Source organism: Dipteris shenzhenensis, chromosome 9, assembly GCF_047967505.1.
Source record: "Dipteris shenzhenensis isolate YYH24624 ecotype China chromosome 9, Dip_SZ_1.0, whole genome shotgun sequence".
NCBI lineage: Eukaryota > Viridiplantae > Streptophyta > Polypodiopsida > Gleicheniales > Dipteridaceae > Dipteris > Dipteris shenzhenensis.
Window position 1 is genome coordinate 55214075 of NC_141604.1, and position 20999 is coordinate 55235073.

At 44.9% G+C, this 20999-nt stretch overlaps 1 protein-coding gene across 3 annotated transcripts in view; it reads left to right on the forward strand.

Moving 5' to 3' along the window:
- Nucleotides 1-2070: 2070 nt before the first annotated feature.
- Nucleotides 2071-20999, forward strand: part of LOC147898859 (uncharacterized) — a 117034-nt gene continuing 98105 nt past the window's right edge. Inside the window, exons 1-3 of one of the 3 annotated variants that reach the window (XM_087378917.1) lie at nt 2474-2598; nt 2736-3848; nt 8976-9128. In XM_087378917.1, coding sequence (XP_087235043.1) covers nt 2922-3848; nt 8976-9128 — 1080 coding nt within the window. In that variant the 5' untranslated portion in view covers nt 2474-2598; nt 2736-2921. Of the gene's footprint in view, nt 3849-7795; nt 7910-8975; nt 9129-20999 lie in introns of those variants that run through there. The other 2 variants (XM_087378915.1, XM_087378916.1) reach the window with 2 other exon arrangements.

A 20999-nucleotide genomic window follows, 5' to 3' on the forward strand; every position in this document is an offset into this window, starting at 1 on the left:
ATGCATATATTTGCCCTCGTACTCGTTCATCTTTTACGTGGACTCCCCCCCCCTCTTGATCTTTTATCTTAACCTCCACATACTCCAAAGATTTTTGTATGGGTCTTTGATAGCTCAGCATCCATGCTTCTTGAGATCAGAATAGATTATGAGATTTTCGAGACTACTCCTCCCTTGCTCCTAGTTTCGTCATGCTGGTCTGTTGCCTTCGGCTTAGGATAGATGTACGCGGGGTCCTTTTGTCCTATGCGCCCTGTTGGACTATGGACCTCACTCCACGTTAGAAGAGAGTCGGAAGTCAAAGAGCCGAGAAGCCTCTAATGCCAGAATTGCACCAACTTTGTTTCTTGGGGTCCAGCATCAGATTTGAGAGGTGCGCAGTGGACCACGACCAATTCATCATGCCTACGTTGCTCAAGCCATTCCTCTCGCTTTTCTTCATCTTAAATGCTCACAATTCTTCTCTTATCCTTGGGGGTCAGGTCTTATTAGCTGAAGTCCATGATGATGCTTAGCAAAAAATTTGCTTGACACCGCCTCCATGCTATGCGATAAGAAGCACCTCTTATAGAGGGCATGAGAGGCCTTTCTCGCCCTGAAGGATTGACACCCACATCTACACGCAAACAACCATGATCAGATACGCAAACAAACATGGTTCCATGATGCAAAACCATTTCATATCTCCCGTGTGCTCACTTAGACATTGCTCAATCGGTCTCCAAACCATTGCCCTTGTTCACATTCGCTCTTTCTAGCTGATGAAATGTCTCTCACGTTGCCTTTGTCCATCATTATGAAAAATAGTTTGTAAAAGACATGTTCAACAGTGCGTCACATTAGCAAAGTAGTGAGGTGTAGCATCTCATCGTGGTGGATTTGTATGGAGAGAAGGGCACTGACAAAACGACACTCAGTATAATTATGGCTACTGAATTCACAAACGACGCTCAGTATAATTATGGCTACTGAATTCACAACACTTGGACTCTCTCATCGTGGTGGATTTGTATGGAGGGAAGGGCATTGACAAAACGACGCTCAGTATAGTTATGGCTACTAAATTCGCAAATTTGCGAGTTCACAACACTTGGACTCAGCATAGACACATGAAGAGAGTCTTGGCACCGTGCATAGTGAATCAGAGAATGTCGAGCCTCCCAATCTTGAGAGTGCATAGGAAAAGGTTAATGCTAGTGTTGTTGGAGCCCACGAACCATGCTAGCGCGATTTCGACAAGCTTCTTGGCTCTCATCGGCTTTGGCACGATTCCCAGCTCTCATGATCGTGACTATGCATTGAGACTATGGAATGTTGGTCTACAGGAACGAGGTTATGCAAACATTCGCAACTGATAAGGTAAAAGCAAAAAGAAAGTTCCTCGAAACATCAACAATACCACTACGCGGCACCTGGATTGATGAAAAAACACTCAAATACGAACAGCATGAGCATGCACGATTACAGGTCATGGGTCGTACCTTGCTATGCAAAGGGATACAAAAGGAGATGCCTGTGACATTGCTGCTATGAATTCCATAGGTACAAGTTTTGTAACTCGAATGGAAGCAGCCCACGAACCTTGGAATTTGAGTGGCACATGTTTTATAACTCGAATGACAACACGAATTCGTAGCATATGAACTTTGAAAGCTGAGTGGAGCGCTTGAAAGTTTTATTAGCTCTGCGAAAAAGCTAGGAAAAGCTATTAGAAGCTAGAAAGCTATAAAGGCAATTATGGAGTTGAGTCATCCAAAAGTAGAGCTTCTGAATTACAAAAATTCTCAAACAAGGTGAATGATAATAAATCATTCACAAGGCATGCCCGAGATCCAAATAGGGAAAGAGGGTGGAGATGATGCATTGAAAGCGATGAGGGAGGGAGGGAGAGAGCGAGAGAGAGAGAGGGTAAAAATGTGGAGGATTTCTAGAGGCAAGTGGATCAATAAAAAATCTAGATTAAAAAAAATAAAAAATGGCCAGGTATAATCACAAAAACTCTTCAATCTTTGAGCACTGTGTGACAATAATAATTTGTATGGAAGGACAAGTAGAGCAGCAAAATGCGTATGCTAATGGAAGCCCTCTACCTCTCCAGGCTTACGAGCTTCACCACCTCCTCCTCCTCCACCACCGCCTGCGCTCCTCCTCCGCCTGCCCTGCTGCATCCACGCCTCTCCTCCACGAAACCCATGGTTCACTGCCTCTGCTCTGCCCACCTCTTCACCCAGCCTTCCCCTCTCCCTTCCTCCTCCCCTCACTCTGATGACCTCCACCCCCTCGTCCTTCATCTTGAAGCGATCCAAGAGCTCGAGCTAAGCCCCTCAAACCAGCCTCAGGAGATAAATGAAGAGGAGGTATCATCTAAGGGATCAAACATTGCTCATCCCCCTAATGAAGAGCGCGCTGCGGAGGTTGGTCTGGCGAAAAAATATAAGAAAGTGCCACAGGCACAGTGGCGTGCTCTGCTCAAAGGCCTTTGCTCAAATGAAAAATTCGAAATTGCCATCCGCTTGTTGCATTGGATTCGCAAACACAAAATCTGCACTCCCTATGATGAGTTGTGTTCTATTGTAGTCGCGGGGCTCGGCGCGAACGGTAGGTTGGGTGACGCTCTTTTGCTTGACGATCAACTGAAAGGAAAAGGATGCTTTTTTTACAGCACATTGATGGAAGCCTGCCTGCGGAACGATGATTACTTCAGAATTCTTGATTTGTTGAAACGTATGCGACAGGAGGGCCCTCGTCCAGACATAGTGCACTATACATTTGCCGTCCAAGCGGGCATCAAAGCCAAAGTAGAAAGCAGCGTATTTGTGAAATTATACAGTGATATTCTACAGGATGGAATACGGATAGACTCAAAACTCTACAATGATCTGGTCTTTGCTTCCGGTACATCCGGTGATGCCGACCAAGGCATGCTTCTGGTGAAGAACATGCGTGCAGCTGGTTTTATTCCGAACGTCGCTGCCTACACTGCTGTTATTTATGCTCTAGGTGAGAAGGGCAGGATGAATGAGGCCGAGGTGATTGTTCAGGAAATGAAATCTGGCGGTTGCATCCCGAAACTTAGGACTTACAATACCTTAATCAGGGGTTATACGAGGAAGGGGCTATTAGAACAAGCAGAAAGCTTGCTGCAGTCTATGAAAGAAAACGATGTGGCACCTAACAGACAGACTTACAGCCTCCTGATCGATGCGTGCACAAATTCAGGTCGCTTGGATCAAGCTTGGGCCTATTTCCAGAACATGGAGGCTGATGGACACGAGCCTAACGCGTTTATCTATGGTAGATTGGTCACGGGTTTTAAACAAGCTGGCCACTGGCGGAGAGCGATGGAGATATTGCAAAAGATGCAGGGGGCAGGACTCCCTCCAGAGAGGCATGTCTACAATATCACCATAGACATGTTCGGCAAGCGCAAGGATGCGGTAAAAGGTCTTAAAGTATTCCAGAAGATGAAGACGGAGGGCATTGAACCAGATGCGGTTACCTGGAATTCGTTGATAGAGTGCCATTTCAAAGCAAGTCAAAAGGAGCAGGCAATGCAGTTCTTCTCCCAAATGCAGGCAGAAGGGTGCCCGCCAACTCAACACACTTATAATATTTTGATAGATTGGCTAGGACGGATGGGCAGTTGGGATGAATTGAAGAGAATTCTTGACAACATGAAGAGCAATGGTCTAGTCCCAAATGTTGTTACTTACACCACCCTAGTGGACATCTACGGTCGATCTGGACGATTTCAAGATGCATTTGAGTGTCTTGAGCTCGTGAGGTCGGAAAGCTCACAGTCTACTGCAAGCGTATATTGTGCCCTTGCGAATGCATATGCCCGGCAGGTCAGTTGCCATCATTTGTCCATGGCTGAAAATTGCATGTTGTCTGTAGACCCTCTTTGTTAACCTTCAACAGTCACCTCCATTCTGCAATCTTCAGTTTCCTCTGCGGTTCCGATATGGAGCAGTCATCGTTCAGACCCACAAACACTTCTAGCTTTTATTGCTCTTTACATCTTAAGCCCTTGTGCCTTCACTGTGGATTGTTCTGTCTTAGATCTCACCCCAGATGTAAAGATTTTACCTTTCACGTGGGGCATGAGAGGTAGAAAGGTGAAGTGAAGTAGTCTTCATTTTCCTGCTAGGGCACTATAATACCAAGCACCATGCCAAATTTGGTCCCATGTAGAGGTCTACATATGCACTTAATTTCTGTCAGTGCTATACCTAGCCGCTTTGGGAATCTGTTCGTGTCTTAAACTTTATGGAAGAGATTAAAACAAGCTTGTTCTACATGTTTCATAGATTACTTCACTTGTGAAAGCCATTAACCATCACCTCTTTTCTTTTAGTGGAAATCCCCCCCCCCCCTCCCCCCAACACACACACACACACACACACCCCACTCCAGGCACAAGCACATGCATGTGCATGTTGCATGTACACAAGTGCAGGTGTGGGATTATAAAGAGAGTGTGAGGGACTGTAACAGACTACTTAACATAACTTTTTGTTGACGGATGCAACTGTGTGGAAACGTGAAAACCTATCCCGAGCCCACAACGGAGGTATATGCATAAGTTCGTTGTCTTTCTTGACCTATACTTTCATTCAGGAGTATTGTGTGTGTTGCACCAAAACAAGTATCTATAAATCCATGGCCTTGGTCTAAAATTTCATTGGATGATTCATTTTCTACTGAAAGGAATATGCAGGATTTTGAAAGAGGAAGGCTTTGCTAAGCAGAGATACTGGGCTGCAAGACTGTGCACCTACATTAGCAGTTAGTCTCCAAAACTGAAGTTAGTGGTAGAATGTGTGCCCTTCCTCACAAAAGTTGGTCGTGGCACTAAGCAATGGACATGAGAATGAAGCGTTACTGCAGTATGGGTGCTATGAACAATGATTTTATTTTTATTGAAATACAAATCCTCAGAGGCTGCAGTGCAAAATCTCCACAAAAGACCCAAAATTTACACAAATCATAGTTAGATGTGAGTGGCAGAAGTTTCTTTTTAATAGCCTACTCCTAATGACTCAGCAGAAGGCCTTGTGGGTCAACCTAAGGCCTGAACTGGTCTCTAATGGTGCAAAATTGTACCAAATGTTTGAACAGACAGGTTTGTGCATAGCTCTACACCCACATCTAGGTGGCTGCCAAAACAGACTAGCCTAAATGGCTAACTGCCAGCTTAATTGCACCTGGGTTGGGCAAGAGTAGCCCGAAATGTGTGCTCAGAGTGGATGACAAGAGCCCTATGTGAGCCTAGAGGTCCATGCATGTACGTGGATTGCCTCTTCTCTCAATATCAATCCTGTGGACTGATTCTTGAGAAGACAAATTTTGTGAGTGCCTGGCTCAGCAATGCCAAAGCCCAAGCTCTTGATTTAGGATCTGCTCCCAAATCCTGAGTGTATGCACTGTAAATCAATAAAATGCTGGGCTCCAAGCTTGTGGGCAGACTAGGCCTGAAATATGTTATGCAGTGCAGACAACACTGCCGATCATTCAGTGGCCAAGGGAGCTACACTGGAGAGCAGCCAGAAGAATTTGGAGGTACTAGAAAGGTAAATCTGATTGCAGTGAGTTACAATAGCTTAGTGATGTCGACCCAGGCAGGCTAACTGGGATGAGAGGAGATCTGAGAACTGGGTACATGTTCTCTCTTGATTCAGGGGCAGGTACATCAGGCAGCAATGATCAAGATTGCCTTATCTGATACTGAAGTAACATAGAAAGCAGCCAGGATGGCAGTGTGTGAAGCCACAAGGCTAGTACTTCTACTGAAGGAATATGGATACAGCAAATGGAACGTAAAGCTGTTTGATTAACCCCTAGACTAGGTCTACATAGTTTTAACTGTTTAAGTAGGTGTGTCCATGTGATCCTTGTGAGAAGTGCAGTGGAAATGAACGAGAGAGAGAGAGAGAGAGAGAGAGAGAGAGAGAGAGAGAGCACGCCTCACACACTAAGAAAAGGGAAAAGGAGAGGACACGAGAACCTCGGAACCAACAGGCTGCTCAAGGGCTCAACCGGACAGCTCAGCAACCACAAGAGATGGAAGCACAAAGAAAGAAAGAAAGAAAGAAAGAAAGAGGCTATTAACGTCCACTGGAGACCAAAAGGTCTATGGGACAGCAAGAAACCCTCTAGTACATCTGCTTTAGGGAGGGCACATGGCAACTCCCAAGGAGTGCAAAAAGCAACCCCAATTATTTAGAGTACCTACATGATATTCTGGAAGAGTAAACAGCCATACATCAGTTTAAGACTGAGAGTCTTTTGGTTTTGATTTAAACTCTCTGATAAGTGCTACCCCTTCACGATAAACTGCCCATTTTCCATCCTTTCTGGCAGCCCTGACTTTAGCTAATTCAGTTGCCTTAATCTTGAGTTGAGTTTGTGTAAGCTCCTCTGCTATCCATACTTTGGTGCCCTTCAGCTTGTAAGATTGTCGAAGAAGCTTGATCCGCATAATTTTTGACTTCAGTGTAAGGATTGCATGACCTCTATAGTGCAAAATAGAAGCTGGATCATCATCCTGCTCATCATCATTCACCCATTCGATGTTGGGCAAACTTGATTTGATCTTTGTCAATATTTCACTATATGTATCCTCGTCTTTGTACCAATCTTTTGGGAGCCCCCCTATTCTGATCTTCAGCGCATTATCACATCTAGCTTCGTGTTCTTTAATCTCTGCTTGGATATCAGACTTACTTGCTTTGTTGTCCACACTCCTGCCCTAGGACTGCTCAACAAGGCAGGCTATGCTGCTCCACAAGGCACTGGACAGCAGTGGCTATACTGCTCCAAGAGATGATACTAAGAGGGCTGAGGGAGGGGCCTATATATACCCCCCCAGCCTCTCCCTAGTGCTGGCTGACCAGCCTGCAAGGTGGCTGACCCCACAGTACAGCATGACCGACTCAAGAGGGGGATGGGCTGACCCACCTGTGCCCTATAAAAGGGCCTGGTAGCAGCCCTACAGGGGCCTGCTCAGGGCCGACCCCCTAGGCGCCTCCATAGCCGACAGCCCCGCCTCACACAGCCCTAGAAAAGGGCTCAAGGACAGCCCTAAGGGCTGGCCTCTCCTCTTGCCCCTCAACACTGATCAGGCTGCCACTGCTGCAGCCCTACAGCAAACACGTAGTGACCAGCATACCCTAGACTATCCTCACGGGGGGGTGGGCACACCCACAACACAGGCCCTCACTCTTTACGCTAGCCTCACTCATTGGGCGGGCACACCCACATGCAAGGCCCTCTCTCTAGGTGACATCAGGAGATGCTGACCTCTAACAATCCTCTCACACACTCTTGTAGATATTTTGGTCCCTTTGATTGTGAGTTCAATCAATGAATGCAGGCTGTTTTATCTCTAGATAGTTTTAACTGTTGAAGTAGAGGTGTGTCCATGTATTTTGTCTGTCCTTTTGGAGCTCAATCAATGAACGTGGGCTGTTTTATTCCTTTCTACGCATTCATCCATTCCCATACACTCCATTTAGAGGATAGATAGAGGAGCAAGATTTGAAGTAGAACATTAACTTTTGTATATTGTCTGTCGCTTTGATTGTGAATTCAATCAATGAATGTGGGCTGTTTTTTCCCTTTCTATGCATTCATCTATTTCCCAAACACTTTGTTTAGAGGATAGATACAGGAGTAAGATTTTCTATGCTCACTGTATGATAATAAAAAACCTATCTATATTTTCCCTATACACTGCATGGCTCAATATTCCTATGTAGCTGGGATCATGGGTCATTTTCTTTTCATTCAACAGGGAACCACAAAACAGGTAGTAAGATGATTCTCAAAAGGGCCGATGGGCTGTGGCAAGACAGCACATGTGGACTCAGGGCTGGGCCATTTATAGGCCCAACACCCTTGTCGGCAGGAGCAGCTGCTGTTGGAGCAAGCTAGATGACATGGGACATTGCATCCTCAGGGAAGAGTGCACCTTGATTTCCAACTGGTGACTACTGCTAGAGAAAGGATTACCTTTTATTCACACCGGTCCTTCTACAAGTGCCTTACAGGACAAAAAGTTTCTCTGTAAATTTTTAGTACATGATCAGAAGTCTAATATAGCTTATACTGCAGACGACCATGTGTGGATATGTATGTGTGAGAGCATAGGCTTATACTAGGGTGTACACCCACCATTGGGTGCTGATGATGTCGGTGGGAAGCTAGTCATTGCTATGCGTGAAGGAGTTTATGGTTTTCATTGTTGTGAGTGACTGTCATGAGATTGAAGCTGCACTATGCGTTGTGTTTGAGAGGATGAGTTTGGGCATGTTCCTGGATTCATCTATATATAAGTACGGATAACAAGTTCAGGGATTGGGCAGAGGAATCTCATTATATTTTGTACCGTCTATCATCTTTACATGGTGAAAGTCACAACTTGTCAACTTGCTTGATCCAAGGTCATGTTCTTTCTTTGTGTTCTTCAACATATCCGTACAGATCTGCAATACCAAGTCGACATCATGCCTATATTCAAAGTATCCAATGAAATTGAAATGACAGAGGTACAATGCATGAGGTCAGGGGATTGTACTGCATGACATGTTGAGGCCAGCTGAAATCAAAGTTTAGAGGCGGCTTCTTAGTTTGTTATGCGCAAAGATCAGTGAGTTTTGGCAGTTGGAGTTAATACGTAGGCTGCCTCTCGTCAGTGATGCCTTCTGCAAGCTTTTGTAAGGGCTAGAATAAGTTGTGTGATGCTTGGGCAGGTCTCATTTTGTTGCTATTCTGATACATTTTGGAATTCTGTTCAGTTTTTAATGGTTTACAACCCGCTTTACGTGGGAGTGATTCTTCTTACATTTTACTATTTTCTTGTTTTTTGTAGTGATGAGATAATGTGTTTCCAAAGTCTTATGACAGCATTTTGCAATTTGAATTTTGCAGTAGACTTTCCGCAAATGACTGCTGTCTGATGGGACATGCTGCAGGGAATGTGTCAGCAAGCTGTGAACATATTCAAGAAAATGGAAGCAGATGGTATCAAGCCCAATTTACTGATGCTGAACTTGTTGCTAAATGCTTTTAGTGTGGCAGGAAGGCCCCTAGAAGCTTTGGCTGTGTATGATTACATTCTTGAATCTGTAAGTTTTCCATTTTACCCTGTTGTCTCTGCACCTTGTTTTTGCTGTATCTTTTGGTGTTTTGATCTGTTATATCCTCTTGCATTCATGTGCATTTCTTGGTATGCAAAGTTAGTGCATATCTCACTTTGTTGAGAGACTTGAGGTGCTCTCAAGTAGTCAGAGGTGCCTTTTGTTTGATTCTATTCACATTGTAAGTTTATTCTTTCTGGTTGGCAGAGTACAATGTGGGTTTTCAAACTTTTTGAGATTTTGTAAGATGTATTTTCTGAAAGCATTATCTCCTTAATATTTCATTGGCTTGAAGAGTTTTTATTCTAAATAATCATGGTTGCTAATGTGTTCCGAGTTTTCAGTTTGATTTTGTGAGGCTCCCCTGTGATCCTTTAGTCGGAAGTCATCTTATCAGAGGAACCTTTTTAAAGGCTATCCCCTTCAGAATCAGGCCAAGTCTATGACTTGAAAGGAAAGATCTGCAACTGCCAAGCATAAAAGTTATACAATTACCATGGGGTGGTGATTTGGCTTAGGTTCAGAGTTGTCAACTTTTTACTTGTACATCTGATTTGTTGTTCTCTCTTAGTGACGTGCAACAGATTGCTGTGGTCATGTTTGGATGTATGGGGTTCTGCATGTTGGATGATGTTTGGATTTATGGAGTTCTATCTTGCAATTTATATTGTTGCCTTTCACTGTTGTTTCTGTGCATTCACCTGTAATGAAGGCCAAGATTGGGCCAAGTTAGTGAGGGTTAGGGCTAATTTGGCTAGGGGATTTGTAGGCGTAGAGAGGGCAAAAAGGAGATAATGTCTCCCTTCTGCCAATTCTATTCTTTTCCCCTATTCAATCCTTTTCCTCTCTCCTCCCCCATCTCCCTCCACTTCTTCCTTCCTCTCTCTCCCTTCCGCTCTTCCAGCCCCTTTCTCTATTCTGCCCCGACCCCTTTTCTACATTTGTATTAGAGCATTTGCCTGGCACCTTTCCCTTCAACGATAGGAACCGATCTCTGAGACAGATTTAGATGCTTGGAAAAGATTAGCACCTACCACACTGATCAGTGGCAATGTTTTGAAGCTGGCTTGAACGGAGAAATACACAAGACAACACTAGTCTGCAGTGCGTGCTCCCGCCACCAATGATGATTTCCAATTGCAGCTGCCTAAATAGATAGCCACAAACACTCTACAAGCTACGCACCTAAGCTACAGCCAGCAACCGTTGCTTGTAGCAAGCCCCCTACGCCCTGTCGCTAGTTTTTGGAGAGCTTGTCAGTGAACTCTGGAACTGTTATGTTGTATGGATTCACTACCTTAGCCTTCGTTGAGTAAATAAGGGTCCTGCTTACCGTGCTCAGAGCATCTTGCCAGGTCTCCGCTGCTAATAATTTTGCCGATATTGGTGCTTCAGCTTGTCTATCCCTTTGTTTGCACGCTTGCAGCAACCAGCTGCTCTCCCTATTTCCCTCCGACTTGAACTGGTTTTGTCAAGACACCTAATCCTTGCGCAATTCTGCCAGCGTTGCCACCACTTTCAGCAGCAACGCGGCTAGATTTGCAAAAAACTTTAGATTAGGTTAATTTTTCCTAAGGTTAGCAGCTTGGGTAAGGTTGGTTAGGTTAGCAAGTTTAGTTTAGGCTAGGCTAAACAAAACTCGAGTTAGGCTAGGTTAGAACTAACTTGGGTCAGGTTACTTTAACTACAAGGTTAGTTGGGTTAAGTTAGGTTAAGTAGCCTAAGGGTCCTAAGGATACTAAGGGTCCTTGTCGTACCTAGGTGACCTCAGTCGACATTTCCCTTAAAGGATCTATGTTTGTAATATATTTGTTTGCGCTTTATGTAAATGATCGGGAGGGAATTAATGTCAAGGTCCTAGGTGAGGGTTGATAGCACCAGACTAGGTGGATCTAAGGCTAAGGGCCTAATGCATGAAATGTGCCTAGGGGCAAAGGAAATTAAAGCATCCCAAGAGAGGGGTGAAATGTTGCATTAGTAAGGCCCTATAATGATGACATGTGGCATCTAGATCCATCTAGGGAGATTGGGGCTTGCTGGAGCTAGTGAGAGAAGGAGATGGTGCTTTTTACGTGATTTTTGGAATTTCTGATTCTCAGCTAGCTCTCACGTTTCAGCAAGAAAGGCTGGGTGGAATAATATCGGTGCTACTCCCGTGATCTGCAGTAGGAAACAAGAGAAGGTAGTTAACAATTGGTATCAGAGCCCTTAGGTTGAACTAGGGGTTGGGTGAAAGACTTGCGAGACAGGCAGTGATTGGACGGGACGTGAAAGGCGTCGTGAGTGGGTAGCTGTCGTGCAGTGACGAATGTGTCTTTGATCTTGGAGCGGACAACAGGTTGGAGCGCAGACCTGACGAGGAACGACGTATCTGTTTGGTGGTATTCCCGCGTTGGCTAGCAAGAGCTTGCGGTGTATTAGGTGAAAGCTTTGGTAATTAAGCGATACGTGGATTGAACGGGTCCCGCAAGGATGGTTGATGAATTACGAATGATCTAACGACGAACAGCAGGGCCTAGGGACAGCGTGGTGGCTGAGCTCGTATTATGGGAGACCTTCGAAGCAATTCGTGGGTTTGGACGTGGTCATGGAATAGCCCGTGAGCAAGGTGTTGGCGCTGCCCGTGGTTTACGACGGAATGAAGACCTTCGAGGTGTTACGTGGTTGACTGGTCTGAAATAGATGTCGACCTGCTTCCCTGGCGGACTTACAGTCAGAGCCCTCCAAGGCCACGCAGACAGCTTGTAGGCTCAGACAGATTTCGAACATAGAGTTACGCCTTGACATAAAAAAAAAGAGGAGCGAACAAGACCAGGGAGCACTTTACTCATTTTCCCTTTTGTTCTGTCATTCCTGTTTTGTCAGAAACAGATTAGGCTTTTGTAATTGTAGCAGTGTTTGCAGTTTACGATGCTATAGCAGGGACAGATTATGCTTGAGGCTATGTCTGTGTGTTTCAATTAGAGTTAGTTTGCAGGAGCTTCCCTAGTATAGGGAAAAGCGCTATTTGGGTTTTGCATGTGTCAAATGCCTAGTCAGGTGCATGTGGGATTGCAGGTATTCCCTAGTATAGGGAATTGTGTCAGAGTGTTAGTACACTGAATTGTGTCAGTTTGTAAATACAGTGTTCTAGCGGTGTTAAAAAAAAAAAAAAAACCCCCACAAAACAAAACAAAACAAAACACCCATTGAACTGAATGGAAGCAGAAGAAGGGGCTTCCAGGAGGGACCCTGGTGAGTCAGGAGTCCGGCCGACCCAGCAGGTGTCGCGCCCAGGAGCTCACACCTTATCTGGCAAGATTGCATTGCTTGAGGATGCCTTGCAGTAGTTATTAGCGCAACAGTTACAGGCCAATGCAGGGCAATCTGAACTTAGAAGAGTGATACACAGTATGTCTGCCAGAGCTTCTCGAGATGAGAAGGGAAAGGCTCCAATGGAACCGGAGTCTAGTGTCCATACGATCGAGCCTAGGAAGGCTAAAGTACCAAATATTGCCAATTACAGGCCGGAAAAGTATTCTATTCGGATGAACGACCGTAGTTCTGATGTCATTGAGACCTGGTTACACAAATGGGACGAAGCGTTCGTCATTTGTGAAATCAGGAATGATATCAAGAAGATGCGCGAGGCCACCTACATGTTTAGTGAGGCAGCGGATTGGTGGTGGATTAAGCAACAAAAAGATGGTATAGCATCCACTACCTGGGAGGGGTTTAAAAGAGAATTCAGGAAACACTTCTTACCTCCTGACGAAGCATCCCGCGCTTGGGATCAGTATAGGAACCTTCGTCAAAGAAATTTATCAGTGGCAAAATACACTGATAAGTTTCGAGAGAGTGTAATGAAGGTTGATGAACCCCTGCCTCAATCAGTCCAAGTGAAAGATTTCATATTTGGATTGAATGATCGGATAAAAATGGAAGTTCGGGCTAAGTATGCGAATACGTTGGATGATGCAATAGCCATAGCCCTGAACTATGAAGATGCCAAGGGCAGCAGACCAAGTGGGTTTACACAGGTTGGAACCCAGTATGGGTACCAAAAGAAATATGGGTTTAAGAAGAAATGGATTAGTAAAGGGAGTGGTTCTCAGCCGAGTAGTCAAGCCAAGTAGGCGAAACCAGCTGAAACTCCTAAACCAAGTACCGCCATTGGAGTGAAAAGGAAAGTAACCCCAATGGCAGCCCGGGCTTGGTCTAAGTCTTCCTTAAACCCAGAGCAGAGAGAAAAAGCGAGGAGAGAAGGCTTATGTTTTGGTTGCCTTCAGCCTCATCAGTGGAAGGATTGTCCATGTAATAAGGATCGTCGGATGGCTGAGATGGTAGTCTCAGAATGCGACGTGGAAATGGAGGGAAGTCCCAGAGCGAGAGATGCTGATTCAGCTAGCGGGATCTTCTCAGAGGTCAGTACCTTGTTTGTTATGTGTGTTTGTTGCTAAGCTAGCAACGAGTGCACCTGATAACATCCTATCTAAGCCCGCAGCAACGGGGTATACAGCCTTTAATGATACGGAGTTAATTAAAATGAAAGGGCAAGTGGCCAATCATGATGTCATTGTGTTGTTTGACTCGGCGTCAACTCACAATGTGATTAACTCCAAGCTCGTGAAGAGGCTGAAATTAAAGACAAGTCCATCTGACTATGCGTATACAGTCAGGATGGCCGATGGAAGTTCAACTGAAGTATGGGACCAAAGGGTTACCCAGTTGGAGCTTCGTATTCAGGACTATGCTGAGAAGCTTGATTTTGAAATGACCAAGCTTGCTCATGCAGATATAGCCTTGGGTATGGCGTGGCATTCTAGGAAGAATCCAGCCATTGATTGGAAAAAGCACGTATATCAATTCAAGATGAATGATGTGCTTTATGTCTTGCGAGGTGAGAAAGATATACCTCAGGGACCGTTGGTTTCCGTGATGGAAATCCGAAAAGCTCAAGAAGAGTTTTTATTCCTTTGCACAGCATCGGTAGAGCCGGTTGATGATTCTTCGGCTAGCACTGATGTTATGCAAAGTGATGAGATGGCCAATCTTATTGCAGAGGAGTTCTCTGAATGTTTTAGGGATGAACTACCTTATGGGTTACCTCCAGAGTGGAATGTTCAGCATAAGATTGAGCTGATCCCGGGGGCAGAACCTGTAAATAGACCTCCCTATAGAATGAGTTTTACCGAAGAGGCGGAGGTGCGTAGACAATTGGAAGAATACCTCAAGTTGGGCCAGATTCAACCAAGTTTCTCACCTTTTGCTTCGCCAGTGATATTAAAGAAGAAAAAGGATGATACGTTTCGCCTCTGTATAGATTACAAAGCATTGAATAATATCACTGTTAAGCACATGTATCCGATGGCTCGGATTGATGATTTGAGCCGTGATTTTCAGCAAGATAGATCTTAAGTGTGGCTACCATCAGATCCGGATTAGAGCCGAAGATGTGCATAAAACGGCTTTCAGAAGCAGGTTTGGTCATTATGAGTTTTTGGTAATGCCCTTTGGACTTACCAATGCTCCAGTGACATTCGTCATGCTTATGAACGATTTACTACGTCCGTATATCGGAAAGTTTGTAGTACATTTTATTGACGATATTCTAGTGTTCAGTAAAAGTATTACTGAGCATCGTGAACACTTGAGTTTGTAGTACATTTTATTGACGATATTCTAGTGTTCAGTAAAAGTATTACTGAGCATCGTGAACACTTGAGAATAGTGTTCAATACTTTGAGGAAAGCCAGTCTTTATGTAAATAAAAAAAAAACTATACTGTGTATGGTTAGGCTTGAATATTTAGGATTCATAATTACTCGAGAGGGGGTAGAAATGGATCCAAAGAAAGTGGCAGCGATACTGACTTGGCTAATCCCTCAGAGTCTGACCGCGTTGCGATCATTCTTGGGATTTGTTCAATTTTATAGAAGACATATCAAAGGATATTCCGAAATAGTATCGCCATTGACTGATTTGACCTCAGATAAAGTACCTTTTATATGGGGACAGAATCAACAAGAAAGTTTTAACACCATAAAACAAGTTGTGGTCACAGGACCGGTGTTAAAAATAGTTGATCCCCAGAAACCGTTGTTCCTGGAAACCGATGCAAGTGGCATTGCGGTAGGAGCAGTTCTCCTTCAAGAGGGAAGGCCAGTAGCCTTTGAAAGCAAGAAGCTTTCTCCCTCTTAAAGGAATTAGCCAACTGATCAATTGGAGTTGTATGCTGTTATCCATGCTTTGAAAATATGGAGGCATTATTTGTATGGTTCAGAGTTTTATGTGGATGTGGATCATGATACTCTGAAGCATTTTTGTAAACAGCCTGACTTGAGGGGCCGCCAAGCTAGGTGGGCAGAGCTCATGCAGGAGTTTAATTTAACGATTCGGTACCGAAGAGGGAAGGATAATAAGGTTGCTGATGCGTTGTCTCGCATTATGCACAATATGAGTTTTACGGTATTAGAGAGTGCTCTAATGACCGAGATTAGAGAAACTCAAAAGGTGGACGAGTTTGTCCAGAGCCTATGGCCTAAGGCTCATATGTTAAAACCCGGGGAAAAAGAAAAGGATAGCCTGGCATCCAGAAAAGGCCAAACATATGCAAGATATACCATAAGGGATGGTATGCTGAAACGAAATGGCAAGGTAGTAGTACCTAGTCAGAATGATCTCAGGCAGAGAGTCATTCGATAGTGCCATGATAGCCCATGTGGGGGACATCCAAGAGTCGAGAAGACATATGATCTCGTGAAGCGAGATTTCTTTTGGCCAAAGATGGAAAAGCATATTCATGAATATGTGACACGGTGTTTTTCGTGTCAAGTAAGCAAGGTTGAACGGGTGAAGCCACCCGGACTTTTACAGCCCTTGGAAATACCACTAAGTGGGTGGGAGAGCATTTCCATGGACTTTATTGTAGGGCTGCCTACAACACAAGGAGGGTATGATTCTATCTTTGTGATGGTTGATCGTCTAACCAAGATGGCTCACTTCATTCCGACTAGAGAGTCTGTTAGTGTCCCGCAAGTAGCGGATTTGTTTATTAGACATATATTTCGTCTACATGGATTGCCTAGATCCATAGTGTCAGACATAGATGTCAGATTTACCGGTCATTTTTGGATAGCGGTATTTGAGACACTAAGGACTGAGTTGGGAATGAGTAGTGGGGATCATCCTGAGACGGATGGTCAGACGGAGAGTCAACCAGACTTTAGAGGATATGCTGAGGGCATATGTGTCATTTAGGCAACATACATGGGACAAGTGGTTGCCATTGTTAGAGTTTGCCTACAATGATAGAAAACATTCCTCTATCCATAGTGTCAGACAGAGATGTCAGATTTACCGGTCATTTTTGGACAGCGGTATTTGAGACACTAAGGATTGAGTTGGGAATGAGTAGTGGGGATCATCCTGAGACGGATGGTCAGACGGAGAGAGTCAACCAGACGTTAGAGGATATGCTGAGGGCATATGTGTCATTAAGGCAACATACATGGGACAAGTGGTTGCCATTGTTAGAGTTTGCCTACAATGATAGAAAACATTCCTCTACGGGGTTCAGTCCGTTTGAGCTGAACTATGGTTATAGACGAGTGAATCCAACTATAGTTGGAGTACCTCAGAGAGTGCCTAGTGCCGCGAACTTTGTAGTTTAGATGCGGGAGATGCTAGCACTTGCGAGAGCTAATATCCGCCAGGCTATGGATAGAGCCAAGGTGTATGCGGATGAAAAATGGTCTATAAGAGTATTTAAGGAAGGAGAAAAAGTTTTTCTCAGAGTTCCTTCGCACTCGAAGTCGTTGACTTCAAGAGAGTGTGCTAAGATATCACCTCGATACTGTGGGCCGTGGTTAATTCTAAAGAGAATAGGCAAGGTAGCCTATATTGCTACAGGGGTGTAAGGTGCACCCGGTTTTCATGTTTCGCGCTTAAAGAAATTTTTACATACAGGTGACTCACTAATCGAAGGTGTGGTTTTGTTTCAGGAGATAGAGGATAATGCGAGGCACAAACCAACAAGAATCCGGGACCGAGGAACAATGCAAATACGAAATCGGAAGATACCCACGGTGTTGGTTGCATGGCATGGTCAGCCTCTATCCGAAGCTACCTGGGAATCCGTGTACTAGTTGCGGAGAGTGTTCCCAGACTTTATCATTGAGGACGCTGATGTCTGAAGAGGGAAGGAATGTTACGCTCTAGCCGAGGTAGCATGACCTCGGAAGAATCAGTTGACATTTCCCTTAAAGGATCTATGTTTGTAATATATTTGTTTGCGCTTTATGTAAATGATCGGGAGGGAATTAATGTCAAGGTCCTAGGTGAGGGTTGATAGCACCAGACTAGGTGGATCTAAGGCTAAGGGCCTAATGCATGAAATGTGCTTAGGGGCAAAGGAAATTAAAGCATCCCAAGAGAGGGGTGAAATGTTGCATTAGTAAGGCCCTATAATGATGACATGTGGCATCTAGATCCATCTAGGGAGATTGGGGCTTGCTGGAGCTAGTGAGAGAAGGAGATGGTGCTTTTTACGTGATTTTTGGAATTTCTGATTCTCAGCTAGCTCTCACGTTTCAGCAAGAAAGGCTGGGTGGAATAATATCGGTGCTACTCCCGTGATCTGCAGTAGGAAACAAGAGAAGGTAGTTAACATGCAAACATGTACGTAGTCGATGGACAAGAGACAGATGCAAAAAGGGTTCTTGACAGGGTTCCTGACAGTGTTCTTGATAGAGATGCAAGCAATTCTATGCTGGAAGTGGAGATAGAAATGCTATGGAGCAGCCAACTACTGTTGAAGCTATGATGCCTATGGCAGTTATGACAAACACTCAGATGTTAGAAATGACCATAGCAGAGGGTACCTTACACAGCGGAAGACTGATAGATAGCTCAGGAATTGTGTTTAACTATGGAATCCAAAACTTCTTTACTTTGTGTACTTAATATGCATGTGTGAGCGAATAAATAGAAAATGCTCCTAGAAAGATATAGAACCAACAATATATTTCCGTCCAAAGAACACAATACAAAAGAGTCCAGAGTCCCACTAAACCGTGGACCCCTGTCCTTAACAAAAGTTGTCCTACCTCCTTGGCACTTTTAGATCCCTGAGCCCACGTGCTCCTTATCGGGCTTCCATAAACTTTAGTCACCGTGCCTTGATCCCTGCACCTTGCTGACCTAACTGTTAGCCTAGGTGTGCAGCCCCCTCCATGCTATGTCTGCAGCTCTTCAGCCTCCTCTAGACCTCCTGGATGTAGGCCCTGTAGGTGCTGATCTGCTGCTCCAATCTGCTGGTTGCTTGCTGCTCAAGTGGATGTGGAATGAGCCATAGGCCCCCCCCTTTTATAGGGCTTTGAAAGCCAGTAGGGGTCTTATTGGCCGACTTAAAGCCTGTTTCAGCCGACCCACTCAGTCTGTGAAAAGTGACTGGTGCCTAACTGCTGTACCAGTTCCGACTCTGTTCCAGCCATCTCCAGCCCCTGGAAAGCATGCTGCAGGTCCGTACAGCTTCTGTAGCAGGTCTGTACTGCTCCTGCTTGCAATCTGTACTGCTTACGTGTCTATCCATTGCTGGAATCACTGCACAATCAAGCTCTTCATCAATCGCTGACAGCCATGTTGCATATCCGTATCTCTGCAGTCCACTGTGGTGGCTCCAAACTGCCAGCCCACATGGCAGCCCATGTGCTGCCCATGTGGCATCCCCATGCTTTTATGATTTCTTGTTGTGAGCTTGCTGCTCAGATGGTAGTCAAAGCGCTGCCCGTGTGGCAGCCACATCACTTCTAGGTTCACCCCCAATGCTCTCCTCATATGGGGCGTACAGATGGGGAGGTGACCGTACAATCTCCGACATAGAAGGTGTGAGGGAAAAGTGAGGGAGTGGAACGATGATGACAGAGAGAGAGAGGGGGAGACAGAAAAGTGTGGGTGTGAAGTGTTGAGCCACACCACAAACTCATAGGTTTTATTAGGATTAGGCTTTCACCCTATGACTGTCTTAAGACAGTCATAGGTGTCATAACTTTAACAAAAGGGTGGCAATGTGCCTTTACCCCAACAACCTCCCACCTAAAGGCCAATGTGCCTAAAGGGGAGAAAAGAATAAAAATTACAGCAATATACAGTTACTGTATACAAGACCATAAAATAAGAATGGTCTCATCCTAATCCCATGATGTGGCGGCAATGTGCAAACCGCTCTGTAGGCAAGCTCTTAGTGAGCAAATCTGCAGGATTATCATCAGTATGCACCTTCACAAGCTCAAGTCGCTTGTCTTCCAGTACCTCCCTGATGAAATGATATTTCACATCTATGTGCTTGGTCTTTTGATGAAAGACCGGATTCTTTGCCAACATGATAGCACTCTGACTATCACAATGCAAAACTGGCATATCTCCTGTAATGCCCAAATCTCCCACCAGCCGAGTAAGCCATATTGCTTCCTTGCAAGCCTCAGTGGCTGCAACATATTCAGCTTCAGTGGTTGACAGTGCAACGCATTTCTGCAACCGAGACACCCATGATATAGCACCTCCTGCAAATGTGAAAATATAGCCGGTAGTAGACTTCCGGTTATCTGCATTCCCTGCATAGTCTGAATCTGTAAAACCATGCACCAATGCATCCTGCCTACCATAGCATATGCACAAGTCTTTGGTACCCTTGAGATACCTCAAGACACCTTTCACTGCTTCCCAGTGCCGCTTGCCTGGATTTGCCATATACCTGCTGATGACTCCCACCGCAAAAGCAATATCCGGACGAGTGGCAACCATGGCATACATCAAAGAACCAACTGCAGATGCATACGGAATCTTGGCCATTTCAGCCTTATCATCATCTGATCTGGGGCTGTCCTTACTGCTGAGTTTTAAATGTGGAGGCAACGGGGTACTAATAGACTTCCCCCCCTCCATTTTAAACCTCTGCAGTATTTTGTCAATGTACCTGTCACGAATAATCCGCATGCCAAGAATATGGTTTGCATCACCCAAGTCTTTCATGTCAAAAGACTTATGCAGTTGTTTCTTCAAAGCACTAATCTCCTGCTGAGATTTGCTGGCAATCAGCATGTCATCCACATATAGAATGAGTAGCATTAAACTGCCATCCTTTGCCCGTTTGGTGTACAAGCAATGATCGGTTTCACACCTATGATACCCTTGGGACTGCATGAAGGCATCAAACTTCTTGTACCATTCTCTTGGCGCCTGCTTGAGTCCATAAAAGCTCCTCTTGAGCTTACACACAAGCTGCTCTTTCCCTTTAACAGCATATCCCTCTGGCTGACTCATGTAGATCTCATCATGGAGATCTCCGTGAAGAAAAGCAGTCTTCACATCCATCTGACATAAATCCATGTCCTCATGAGCAACAAGAGCTAACACTGCTCTCAAAGTAGTCATCTTGACTACAGGGGAAAAGATCTCATCAAAGTCAATGCCCTTCTCCTGCTTAAATCCCTTGGCAACCAATCTGGCCTTATACCTCGGTAAAGCATTTGAATCCACTTTGACTTTGTAAACCCATTTGCATGGCAAAACCTTTCTGCCTGCAGGTAGCTGCACCAAGTCCCATGTATCATTTTGAAGTAGGGAGTCCATTTCTGACTGCATGGCTTTCTCCCACTTCCTTTTCTCTGTTCTTCCCATAGCTTCCTTGAAGCTGGAAGGCTCACCACAATCTGTCAGCATGATAAAATCAGCCACATTATTGGCTCCTGGAACAAACCTGTCAGGAGGCCGTTGTACACGGGTGCTTCTCCTAACAAAATGTTCCGGATTAGGCTGCTGTCTAGCCTGTTCGTCATGCATGACGGGTGGCTGTACCACCATATTTGGCTGTTCTACAGC